This window comes from Mastigoproctus giganteus, chromosome 1 (assembly GCF_048544385.1).
Source record: "Mastigoproctus giganteus isolate SK-2022 chromosome 1, ASM4854438v1, whole genome shotgun sequence".
Classification (NCBI taxonomy): domain Eukaryota; kingdom Metazoa; phylum Arthropoda; class Arachnida; order Uropygi; family Thelyphonidae; genus Mastigoproctus; species Mastigoproctus giganteus.
The window spans coordinates 19,408,960-19,422,772 of record NC_143575.1 but is presented as its reverse complement, the minus strand read 5'-3'; the positions used below and the strand labels follow the sequence as shown (position 1 = coordinate 19,422,772).

The following is a 13,813-nucleotide window of genomic DNA, read 5'->3' as shown; positions in this document are numbered from 1 at the left end:
TGAGACCAGCGAATTCTGATCTGAAACCTTTAGAACATGCATGGGCTGCTTTTAGAAAGTTTTGAATTGAAAATTTCCGTTAGCAGAATGAACCATGAACTAATATCTCCTCATAAAGGGAAACAGGATTTATTGACTAAAAAGCTTCCTTAAAATATTTTTACGTTTTAAGGAGGATTTGTAGCGAATAAATTCTCAACTTTGTCAGGTTTTGAAGTTGAAAATTTAGTGTCAAAACTACATAAACATGAGGAAGTGATCATACCCATTCTGTTCAATCCATTATTTTCAGGAGTTGATGGTATTTCCTTCTCTCTTAAGAATGTGTTACTTCTTTAAATTTTGCACCTGAGTTTATATTTCTCTAGCTGTGTAATCTGTAGGCACGAATCGGAGTTAATAAAAAAATTAAAAATTAAAGGGCACAATGGAAAATTGAATAAATCAACATTTACCAATTCTTACTACCGTGGTTAGGCACCCTATCCAAAGACTGTATTTCTTAAACAATTTATTAATGGGGTTACCTCTCGTGAGGAAGTGAAGAATCCGTTGGTCCTTGAATGTTATTTTTATTCCCCATGTTTTGCAGACCTTCTGGTAGCAAGAGGAAAGGCTGAGAAAACTAATTGGTGGAATGTGAGAAATTGAAACATAGACTTGTTGAAACAAAATACCAGGCAGAGTTGGCCCGAAGACTGCAGGAACAGGAAAAAAGTGACAAGATTGAAGATGAATGGACTTGAATAACGGCTTGGGTGCAGCACATGTAACCTTGGTTGAGACCTCCATGCCAAGAAATGAGGAATGGTATGATGACGAGTGTCGAGTATCAGTAGAATTGGAGACACAAGCCAGAGATAAACGTTTACAGAGGAACAGCAGAGCGAATAGTGAACACTACAAGGAAAAACGGATTGCCGCAGATAGGTTGTGTAGGAAGAAAAAGAGAGAAGCTTTGGGAAGGAAAGTCGACGAAATGGTGGAACATTACAACAAGAAGGAAAGCAGAAAGTTTCATATGAAGATTAAAGAAAGTACATATGAATTCCGATCAAAAGTTACTGAATGTAGAGTCAGTGAAGGGAACCTGCTGACTGAGAGAAAGGAAGTTCTGAAACAGTGGAAATAGTACGTATTTTGACAGGAGGTAGGACTGAAACAAAACAGCTATTGTACTATACAAGAAAACCATGGGTCGAAGACCCAAATTTCGAAGATTCGAAAAGTTATTAAGTGCTTAAAGAACTTTAAAGCACCAGGAGTCAGTGGAATAACTGCAGAGTTGCTCAAGAACGGTGGAGTGACACTATGGAGAAGAATACATAATCTAATATTATTAATATGGTCTGATGAAAACATCCCGACTGAACGAACACTTGGAATCATACAGCCGATTCACAAGAATGGTGTTAAACTACTTTGCTCTAACTATAGAGGTATTACATTGCTGATCAATACTTACAAGATTTTTTCGGGAGTTATTTATAACAGACTGGAGCATATTCTGAGAAAATCATTGGAGAATATCAGTGTGGTTTCAAACCCAATCGCTTAACAACTCACTAGATTTTTATTTTGAGGCAGATATAGGAAAAATATTCGAGTACAATATACACTTATATACACTTATCTTCTGGGTATACTTGCAAAGATTGTTAGGCTCATAAAAGCAACCCTGGCTAGCTCTAAAGCAGTGATGAGAATTGACAATTAGCTGACGACTCCCTTTAACATTAACTCTGGTACTAGTCAGTGCGATGCACTCTCTACTGTGTTATTTAACTTGGTTTTAGAGGCGGCTGTCAGAAAATTAGAAGTGACTGGACACATAGGCACATTTCCCTCTTTGGGACATGTTATGAGAATGGATGACAGCAGAACAACTAAGAGGATAATGGAATGGAAACCTCTCTGTAGGAGGGCAAGAGGAAGACAGCGAAAAAGAGGAATGGATGACGTAGCAGAGACTTAAAGACCATGAGAATAAGAACTTGGAGAAGTGTGACTTCTGGGAGGGTTTACTGGTGGAACATCGTTGAGAAGGCTAAGATCCACCCTGGGTTATAACGCCAGAAGAAGAAGGCGTTTTGCAGAATTACAAAGAAGCTTAGGAAATAATAGTATACAATAACAGGTTTTCACTGACGCTTAATAAACCAGCTTGAATAAGACATAATAAGGTGTTAAACTTTCACAAAAAATCTGACGATTCTAAAGGCCTTTCACTCTAATATCACCAAATCTGTCTACCGAATCTATTTATGTCTGTTAAAGCTAACAAAAAGAAAACCTCCATTTTGGCTTTATAATATTAAAAACCTAATAAACATAGGATTTTAAAAACTTATAAACACAATTATATTTTAGGTCAGTAATTCTAATTCTACACCCACTTTAACTTAAAGGGATAAATAATTTCTATGATTATTATATTATTCTTAATTATATTTTTGAAAATTATCCAGATTAATATGACATCGTTTCCCACTTTTAAAACGGTAATTTTCCATAGCAGTCAGTATATGTGGGCATGAATAAATCATGCCCACATATGGAAGAGAGAGAGTGGGAATACAGAAGCCAATTCAGAAGAACAGTGTCCATGGAAACATCTATAGAAAAGGCATGCAGCAGAAACGGAATGTCTGTGAGACAGGGAGTCGAGAGATTTTGTTAGGGATGAGTGATCAATTAACCAAACTGTCATCTTCTGAATAGTCTAGAAGCCTGAGAGAGGTTGTGGGGACATCGCCCAGGTGTGGCAATAATATTCCATGGTAGGGCGGATTTTCAATTTGTACATAATGAGCAGCTGTTTGGAACAAAAGTAACCCCTGTGTGAAAGAGAAAAACCCTGTTTAGTTTTTTAAATGAGAGGAAGCAATTTTTTGATGTGCTCATATCAAGATAGATTAGAAGTCAGGGAAATTTCTTTGAGAAATATGCGATCATGTCTAGAGATCGGAGTGTCATCGAAGATAAGATAAGCACAGGAGCAGAAGAATCCTTTTTGCGAGATATAAGACAGGCCTCCGTTTTGGAAGGATCGAAGCCAACTAAGTTATCATTGCACTTCTGGAGATCACAGTGGGAGATTGAACTAAACACCTGCATTAGTAGTGAAGTTAGGAGACAGAGAGCCATCTACCATCACCAGCAGTGAGTGATCAGAGAGACAACTGGATACCCAATTGCATATGGTGGAAGCATATTGTTTGCCAACTGTTTTGCAATTCGATTTCCAAACTTTTCCATTGAATTGAATTGAAATCCGAAAACTTTTTTAGTTTCGTCCTATTTCAAAAACTTTTGTTCTTAGTCTGTACTGACGATTCTAAGGCCTAATGGGGCGAATTTGTCACCATTTTTAGTAACTGCCTGGATAAGAGCACATTTCCAAGAATAAGGGAAAACACATAAACCCATTTCCAAGAATAAGGCATAAGAGCATATTTCCAAGCATAAGGGAACCACATTGGAATCATAAAGTGTAAAAAGGAGGCACGAAACAGAAATCAACTAAGGGCCACAGATTTGGAGAAAAAGTGGAGAAAGACAGTCAGGACCTGGCGCTTTCTTGGCATCAAAACTGCTCAGAATTCTTCTGACATCCTTTAACTGAAGGATTATATGCACAGGAGGCATTGAACGGTGTGTAGCAGGAATGATTTATCAAGATCAGCAACATACACATGTTAGAAGAACAGTAGGATGCTAGCAAGTCTGCTTTATCTTTGGCTGAATTGGTAATAGAACCATCCAGTTTTGACAGAGGTGGGAACACAGATGGGTAAAGGTTGTGACCAATAACTTTGGCAACAGACTAGAATGCTCGATTACTATTTGGACAAGAAGCAAGTTTGTTATTCTTAGCCTGTTAGAAATATAATGCCCTTGTGGGTAACACAGTTGGTAGAACCGCCGTTTTGCCCACACCGGGAGTTCGAGTCCTGTCGATGAAGGGAGGAATTTCACAATGTGACTGAGTTAGTCGGTCTCAGGTAAGGACAGTATGGTTTTTTCTCCCGGAAACTCGGGTTTATGGTGCAGAAAACAGAAAATCGACCTCAGAACTTATACAATTTACCGACAATATACACGGAGCAATATGGCCTTAGTTACCGATGCTCCTAAAATCCTATTCCTAGTTTCGACTGATTAATTTAGTTTGGATTGATTAATAACTGCTTTACAATTGCTGCGAACTTTGATGAAGATACAATATAAACCTGAAAATTTGGATACAAGCCTAATGTGACCTGCAATAATTCTTATCTTGAACAGCGTTAACATACTTATTGGAATATCAAAGTTTAGATAAAGTACGAGATTTTAAGATGGAGTGTGAAATAAAGGATTCCATTCGTAATGTCACTAACATGATCTGAGCAAATTCGACCAAGGAAAAGAAGAACAAAATCTCGCAGATCATCCAATTTTGTATGCTTGTAATGCCAAACAACACCGGGTTGAGAATTGCCGCGAGAGAAAGGCACCATTTAAGAGGAGTTCATCAAAAAATTTTGATCTGAGTGCTTAGAGAACTAATCACCTGACCGTGTACATATGTTGTTTGTAAGAAAAAGATCAAGCGTGGTTAGGATTGCCTGATATTCTGGTAGGTAAATGAGCAATCTGCGCGAGGTCATTAGAAATTGCAAAAGGCTCAGCATCTCGACAAGCTCGGTCCGTGTGACTAGAAAAAGGAAGCCAGCTGGAGTTGGGAAAGTTTAAAATCACCAAGGTAATTTACCTCACTGTTAGGAAAGTTGGACTAGAGAAAATCAAGTTTCAAAGAGAGGAAGTCAAAGATTTGCAAGTGATTAGTGGAGTTGTAGAACGATAGAGGCAACAGATGAATTTTGCAGAATGTGGTAGAGAGATTTCTAGCTAGTGAAGATCGAAAAGAGGAAATTCCAAATTACTAAGTCTCTGACAGGGAATATCAGAGCGGACCTATGCACGACTTCCACGTTTGAACTGATAGGAATTGTGCGATTCCTCTCACTTCAAATCGGACAACTGATATGAGCAGTGGTTGAAACAACCGATAATTGGGATTCTACCAGAAAAGAGCAAGTGGAGTTTGGCAAACTGTAAGTGGAAATGGAACTGAGACCAGGTATACTTGTGAAATGAATGAGGAACTGCTTGGGAGATTTTGATCTTTTTGCAGATAAGCTTGTTCTACCTGTTAATATGACGATTGGAATGGCTTATGATGGCAGAACATCGGCGTTCGCTTGTCGGAATCGTATTATTTTTCGTCAAAGTAAAAAGTTCGAAGGTGTTGTCGCTCTAATTTAAGCAACGAAATCCAGTCTCTGTTAAAGATGGTTGTGTTATTTTTCTAAATTAATAACTTCACGTGTCCCCTTTGGTGAGTTTTAGAACTTCTTATTGGTGAAAAACTTCCAGGTATACTAATCGCAATGTAAAAAATGCGGTTTTATAGTTTAAAAAGTATAGCGTTCGAGTTATTTATTCTTAAAAGTGGGAAAATAATTTATAACTTGCTCTAAATGTGCTGTGTTTCTATGCAATAATATCCACTTTTATTGACCACAGGTTATATTTGGAGGACAGCATTTTACAATGAGCGAAAACTTCGTATTTCGCGAGGAAGATGAGATGGACAGGCTCAAGGATTCCTGGGATGGCTTTGAGAGGACATCTTCCATAGGGAAAATAGGAAAAAAATCCATCAATGTCTTCATCAGTCCAAATATGGCTCCCTCATTCATTTTAATCGTTTATTACGTGACGCGAGATGGAGAAGTTGTATCTGATAGAAAAGAAATTGCAGTGGAGAAATGCCTGCAAAACAAGGTGAGTAGTTTTCACGAAGCTGTGAGAATTTCGGTGTAAATTCAACTCTGATCTGCTGCATTCTGCAGCGTATAATGCAGACAACTCTAATTAAGATGTAACAATTTATAATTTTAATTCTTTACAGAAACCTATCTTCGTTAAGTACAATCCTCGACTGAAGCGACTTTTAAGAATTCGTACAAATTCTGATGTGATTATGATGAAGACCATTCCATATTAACCATGGTCAATCTCATAAGCTGTAGTCAATGGAGGCTAACTATATACAACATTTAATCGGTTCATCTTTGCTTTATATCAATATAATACAAAAATGTAACCACGTTCATTTTGACACATCGCAAAGCTGTAAAGAAATTCCTCCTCAGTTTCTTTTTGAAACAAAACGTGGAACATTAAAATGAACCTATTTAAACTTCGGAAGTGACAATTTCATTCGAAATGGCCAAATTAATTTGAATTTTTGAGGGTTATCTAATTTCTATTTTGAATTTGAGTTTTAGCTTAAATGTTTTTAGGTTTCACTGGCATTTAATAAGGACCAAGAACAGCCAGGAGTTCCTGTATCCCTTACCCTCACAGCAGAGGCGAATTCCGTCTGTGGATTAGGAGTGGTGGACAAAAGTGTGCAACTGATGAGTTCAACGAAGAGACTTACAGTGGATAAGGTGAGTCACACTTGATATTCTTGAGTTAAATGCGAAATAAACCCGTAATTTCTTCAAAGTGTACACATCCCTGCTGTAAACAGTTAATGGTAGTTGCTAGCGTTATACTGATTTTGTACCAATGATATTCACCGTGTTGTAGCTTTACGGTTCCGAAGAAACATTGATGTTAGCTCGATTGTCTTTCATTTTCTAGATCTTCGAAGCAGTTGAGGATAAACGCAAACAGAGAATTGATTCTCAACTGGATGAAGAATGCTACCATCCACGCTTTCACGAGGGTAAGTAATTCTGTTATAATTTTTGAAGAATTTGTAACTTATTTGCAGCAGATATAAAAAGGAAGATGGTACACCATCGTACTGAAATGAATTAATAAGTTTTCCCTTTGTCTCTATCTGTGTGTGTGTGTTTATCTTGAGATGGACTTATCACTGATTATATTTTATGTTTACAGGCAGCGATTTCGTGGGTGCTCGCCAGGATTTTAAGGTAAATATATGGTTTTGTTCTTTATACTTATAGCATATGTTATCAATTCATTTCAATTTTAACTCTACAGTGAGGTTGAGCCTGATTGATCTATGTGTTTATGTTTTTGTATCCCCATTACTCATTTTATGCAAAATTTGGACGATAAACCGCGTTTGGAATTGGTCTGGAATTGCGATTTGGTTTTTGAGATTTTTCGTGGCATTCTTCTTTGGAGTGTGTGAGATGAAAGCGAAAACTTTCGTTGATGCAATTTCTGTATGTTTGAATTTTAAATGTTGGAGATTTTTTTTAACCGCTTTGTGGTTAACTTAGTGGATTGACACCAGAACGTTTCTAACACAATTCCGACCAAGGAAAAGAAGAAAAGAATTTCAGAGGTCATAACATTTTGCATTCTTGTAATGCCAAACACGAGGTTGCGACTGCTCACAAGAGAATGATTCCATTGGAGACGAGATCCCCAAGTTGAGATCGGAGGTGCCGAAAGGACCACTCTCCTCGACCGTGCACTTAGAAAGGTTGTTTGTGATAAAAAGATCAAGTGCCTTGGCTGCGAGTTTAGGATTGTCTCGTATTCTGATAAGCAAATGAAGAACCTGTACGAGGTCATTACTAATTGCAAACGCCTCAGAATCTCGACTAGCTGGGTCGGTGTGACTAGAAAACGGAAGCCAGCTGGAGTTGTGAACAATAAAATCACAAAGTAAAATTACTTCACTGTTAGGAAAGTTGGTCAAGTTGCAAAGAGAGGAAGTCATAGAGTTCCTAGTGATTTTTGGATTTGAGGGATCGAAAGAGGCAACAGATGAATTTTACAGAATATGGTGGAGAGGATATGAGCCACAGAAGATCGAAAAGAGTAGATTCCAATTTTTTTAAAGTCTATGACACAGAATATTCTAACGGATATATGCACAAGTACCACCTTTGAGGCGAAAGGAATGATATAGCGAATATTTCGGACATCTGAAATGAGCAGTGGTTGATCAACCGACAACTGAAATTCTGTGAGAAAAGTACATTGGGATTAGCAGATTGTAAGTGGAAATGACCGGGTGGAAAAGGCCCGAGTTCGAATTCCGTCGATGACGCGAGGAACTTTACTGGGCTTTTTTTTTTCACTTAGCGGCTGAGTTATTCGGTCTCAGGCGTAAATAGCAATGTTTTTCTTCCGGAAAAGAAAAACTGGCGTTTTCATCCAGCAAAGCAGGCAAGTCGACCAGAGAAAACATGCAATTATAGACGCAATACACATCGATAGCTGAAGTAACCTTCTGGGGACCTTAATACAGGGCGATCGTAAAAGGTGTCCGTGATTTCCCTTTTAATTATCTTCCGAAATATTTGATCGATTGCTGTGATGGTATCAGAAAACGGTGTGGTAACTCACTAAGTTTGGTTTGACACCTGAACAATGACATTGGCTGCTCCGTGAGTGCGCGCAGAATGACTCCTACGCGCACCGCCTCAGACAGTGTTAGTAAGATGGCCACCAAGAAGTCACTCAGTCAGTGTTAGCCTTAGTCACCAAGAAGTCCTGACCTGAGATCATTAGACTTTTTCTTGTGGGGCTACCTAAAGAACTACCTAATGTGATATAGCACGTAAAGGTTTGGTTCCAGCGCAAACCGCCCAAATCACTGTTGAATACTGAAAGTTCATCCATTGATCGATTTCTAATATTTCACAGGGACACTAGCTTAAAATGATGAATCTGGATTATATTTCTATCTTATTTGTACTCTGTGGGTCGTTGGAATCCGGATTTGGATCTACATTTCTTCATACCCAAGAGGGTAAGACCCCTCAGGTTAAGAGAGAGAAACTAGAATCTCCAATTAAGGTAAGTGTATGTAGTTGTTCGCACACCTCGAAGAAAGGTGCCAGTAGTATTAGAGGATGAAGTTTTTTTCCGAATGAGTGGAAAGGGATGTTCCGATGCTTTTGCCAACATAGTGGAGTGATTTTGCAATGAAATACATAAACATCTATTTTAATTAGATAGGTAATTAAATGCATTACCATTTAATCCCAAATTCTTTTATACTTCACAGAAATCGGGACTTGTGGTTATCAGTAATCTGGAAATGGGTGTTCTTTGCAACTGGAGGGTGTACCACCGCAGTTTTGATATGTCACCGTTACCGATTAATTTAAGTAGGTGTCATTTTTATATATTTTCATTGTGAACTCAAAAATCAAACATTTCTAAAAACAATTCATTTTTATTTATTTTTAAATAAATTGATGAAAATCACCCTGGAATATAGAAATAACGTAAAGCAAAAGTTAAAGCGTTGAATAATCACTAATTCAATCAGAGTAGGAATTCTCATGTAAGACCAGTTATTCTCTAAAAGTATTACAAGAAGAAATCAGGCTCATAAATTAAAACGACATTGGTATTACATAAATTAAACGATATCAAGTTAAGATAGATATAGTTATTCAAACTTCAGTCTGATTTAGTTAAAATCGAGGTCCCATTTTAAAAATACAAATTTAAAACTAGAACAGTTGAAATCAGAGAAGATCGGACGACCTTCCATAAGCTCTTTGACAGCTGTCCGTTCCTCCTTGGAAGAATTTTCATTCTGTTTTAGACAGCATTATAATTAAAACTTTGAAGAATCTTTCTGACTTCCAGGGAAAGATTTACTTTGTTACTTCGTTACTTCGTTACTGACTGTTGATGTAAACCAGTGCTGATAAGGGTGAGAAATCAATTGCGGTTGAGGATGAATTCCACGCCTCTTTTTTCACGGCTTATTTTTCAAGCGTATAATGAGTTAATACTTGCTGATATTGGTCAAACTCCAACCTAAAAGTTAGAAAGAAACCAAGTGATTTCTACGAAGACCTTCTTCTGAACAGAAGAATTCAATTTCAAATGCCGAGAATAGTGTGCTTCTAAATATCATCAAAAACCGACAAATCTCCCTCAGACAGAAATAGGTATAGGCGAAATATCCTCCTTGCAAATCTTGGAAAGCTGCTAGAAATAATGATTGACGTTAGGATCTGGCCTATTCTAGAAATGAACAGCTTAAGACATTTTAGGCAATTTGGGTTCCACCTTGCCAGATTTTACGAAAATTGCCTAGTTAAACTCGTAAAACGCATGCAAATAGCTAACTACAAATGCCATGGCCGTCTTAGTTGATTTCGAGGAGGCTTTGGACTGCCTCTGGTGGAGAAGTATAATCTAACCTCTTTATTTTACTGCGTGCTCCTCTCAACTGTTTCAAATTATATAAAAACAATACTTTGCTGACAGATCGGTTGTCATTTAGTCCAACCTGGAGAGAGCCTTCAAGGATCCACTGTAGGTCCTCTTCTACGGAACCTTTCTCAATAATTAGATGCAGAAATAATTTGAGAATACTTATAAAATAGTATATGCAAATAACTTAACTACCTTCTTTCAAGGAAACGCAAGAGCTGAATTAGATTAAACTATCAATATGGTAATAGCTGATTTATTTTCCCTGCACCACTCAATATAAACTTATTCTCTCATCTTTCAACACCGAAATGATACTATTTCGCGGCAAGCTCAAGAAAACTAACCTCTTGCAATCAAAATCAACAGGATTTGGCTTTCAGTAGTTACAGAATCCCAACGTTAACTTCATACCATACATCAAAAACATTGCAATTAAATTCAAGCTGTTCTCCGGAAAGCTAATCACAGCACAAAAGAAAGAATGGGGATGAAATTAGAGAACAATACAAATGATATATAAAGCACATCTTGGTTCACTTAACCGTCTTTCATAACTTTTTGCTTATCATCCTTGAACTTCCCTTTTCGTGCTACTCTTAACTATTTTCCCCTTACTGTCTAGGGCTCTCTTTGCACTCCCTACATTTCTGCGCTGCCCGACTTACTTTCTTCACCCAGTCTCCACGATCACTGTTGCAGCCACCTCTGTCTTCTCTTCACACTCACGACCCCCAACTTTTTCTCCGTGGTTTGAATCTCCTCCCATAGGACTCTCCACCAATCCCAAGAATTTACCTAATCGTCCCCCTTTTCTGTTCGTTAAAAAATTTAAAATTTACTATTGTTATAATTATTTGTGCATTTGTGTGCGCTAAATCTGGAGTTCGATTGTACTAATTTCTGAAAGAACATTTAAGATAATTTTTCAGAATTAATAGAACCTGGAAATGTTTAAAAAATACTGAATAGCTAATTAATAACTAATTCATAACTTATTACATTAATTCATACGAATAGTGTATTGATATTAATCGAAGTAATAGTTTTTGAAATAATTAAATTATTCCATAAAAACTTCATTAAATATGTCATAGCATCTTTACTGTTTCTGAAATCAAGTCCAATTAGCCAGAGTCTCACTGACAAAGTGAAAGAGTTATAATCGGCCATTTACTGTGAGGATATCGATATTTATGAAGAAAATGTATTGGCGTATGTCTCAAGGTTACCTAGCTAGAAATATTTTAAAGAGAAATAATTGTGAAACATCTAAAGGTTTACTATTAGGCCCACAAGATCATGATGTGGACAAATTGTGGTATTAATGTTAATGTGAGAGAGAGAGAGAGAGAGAGAGTATGGATTAAAATGGCCATCAAAGGAATTATTGAATACAATGAGAAGTGTATCAGATATTTTGCTTTTCTGAAGTCTATTTGTTTTTTCATAAGGAAAAAGTTCTACAAAAACTTTATGCTAAAACAAGTTTTATTGACTTAGAGTGGTTTGGGAACCAGGAGTACCAAGCGCATGTGCAAAAAGTGCTTATTCACTCTATCTTGTAAATTATGGAAAAACAAAAAGTGAAAAATATGAATTTGGCTTGTCTGTCCAGTCAAGCATGAAACTCCTTTTAAAAACTATTGAAACGTGTTAGACACAGGTAATTGGGAAATGTCAAGCATGTGCTGTGAAAGATAGAGGGGAAAATTGTCATGATTTCTCTTTTTTAGCGATCACTTGTATCAAAGCAATATTAATTGATCAATACTGGATGAACTGACCATTCTGAACTGCATATATCTTAATGATAAATAACATATAGCTCCATCATTCAGTTTGAATTCTATAGTCAGATGAATTCCACACTGCTGAAGTATTTGCCAAACATTTGTCAAGGATTGAGCCTATTGATAAGGAGCCTTGGTTTCATTTCCTGGTTGAGATCTGTTGATTGATGAGGATGACCAAAACTCAGCATTGAAGAATATGAAGAATGACAATACAAAAGACTCAGGTGACTCACCAACCGTATTTGGAAAAAAAATCTGTCACTACTCTTAATCCTATCATGCTTCATATTTGCAACTTATATCTGAGATTGGGTATTTACCCAAAGCATTTCAATCGGGTTAACATACTTCTGGTATTTAAAAACAGGTGACGAGTGGTCCGTATAAGATTTCAGACTATTCCCCAGCAAAAAAAGCTTTCTAAACTATTTGATGCAGTAGTGCATAAACAACTTTTCAATTTTTTCAGGCCTTCCATATTAAAATCAATATGGCTTTGGTCGTGGAAAGTCAGCATGTGTATGTAAGTTTTCTGTGGGAGTCCTATTGCTGTTATCTAGGGAGACATTGCTGTTGTGGCTAACGAGCTGTATAATACATGGTTCCAACAGTATCATTAATAATCAAGTGAAGTCAACTTTTTATCCAACTCAGTGTATATGTTTGTGTGCGTTCTCTACGAGCGCTATTTCACATTGCTCTCTGGAGTCTGAGGAGCTATATAATGGAATCAAGTGAAATCTGAACCTTTTATTCAACTCAGTGTATATGTATGTATTTGTTCTCTGGGAGTCCTATTGCTGTCATGAAGGCTCACATTGCTCTTGTGGCTCAGAAGCCATATAATGCAACGTTACCACACTGTCATTATCAATAAAGTGAAGTCTGAACCATTTATCTAACTCAGTGTATTTATATGTATCTGTTCTTTGTGTACTTATTGCTGCTAGGCTGTTATGTAGAGTCACATTGCTCTTGAGGCTGAGGCTGTATAATGCAACGTTCCCATAGTGTGATCATCTACAAGTGATTTCTAAACCTTTTATCCCACTCAGTGCAATACTTCACAAAATGTGCGATGTCATCTCTACAGGTTATGAAATCAATGATTGGATTATGGACTGGGACACTGCTTTATTAGTAGCAGTATTGTTTTTCTTACATTAATACTGATTGGGTGGATCCACCCCACGACGAGTATTACTTCCAAGTGCACGGGGTGGCTGTTATGTGTCGTGTTACTGTAGATCCAGGAACTCTGACTATCCTACAGGTATTCAGGATTGTAATTTTGTGGAGTTCCTTGTACATGTTCTCTGGGAGACCTAGTGCTGCTAGGGTCTTTGTCACCATACAATGAACACTATACACTACGTTCGGCTATTATGTTCTGACTCTCCAAGTGGTGTGATATCTTCTTGGTTATGCAGCTGGTCATAATCTTGTATATCGTTGGGATACAACTGATAGGCTTGCCTGGATTCTGTTGTTTCTCTGTGGGGTTACTATTTTTGTTTCTTGTACTGGGCATATTAGTCTTTAGTCTTGCTTTTAATTTTATGAATTAAATCAGCATGCTCTTTTTATATATATTACAGGACATTTCATGTGAAGATATTACTAATTCAGTTTGCATTGGACTACACGTAATTCAAATATCTTTCATATGAAATGAATAAATTCATAAATAAAAAGATTTTCAATTATATAATGTGATTTTTTTTATTGTGATGCTAACTCAACTAGTGATCTAAATGAAAGAATGCTAAATTCCTTTTGTTAAAGAAAATAACTAA

The 13,813-nt window shown here is 37.0% G+C and overlaps 1 protein-coding gene across 1 annotated transcript in view; it reads left to right on the top strand.

The window, feature by feature from the left end:
- Positions 1-13,813, top strand: part of LOC150090607 (alpha-1-inhibitor 3-like) — a 72,056-nt gene that overhangs the window by 32,631 nt on the left and 25,612 nt on the right. Inside the window, exons 14-18 of the mRNA XM_090371723.1 lie at positions 5,572-5,832; positions 6,354-6,503; positions 6,700-6,784; positions 6,961-6,995; positions 9,053-9,155. Coding sequence (XP_090227849.1) covers positions 5,572-5,832; positions 6,354-6,503; positions 6,700-6,784; positions 6,961-6,995; positions 9,053-9,155 — 634 coding nt within the window. The remainder of the gene's footprint in view (positions 1-5,571; positions 5,833-6,353; positions 6,504-6,699; positions 6,785-6,960; positions 6,996-9,052; positions 9,156-13,813) is intronic.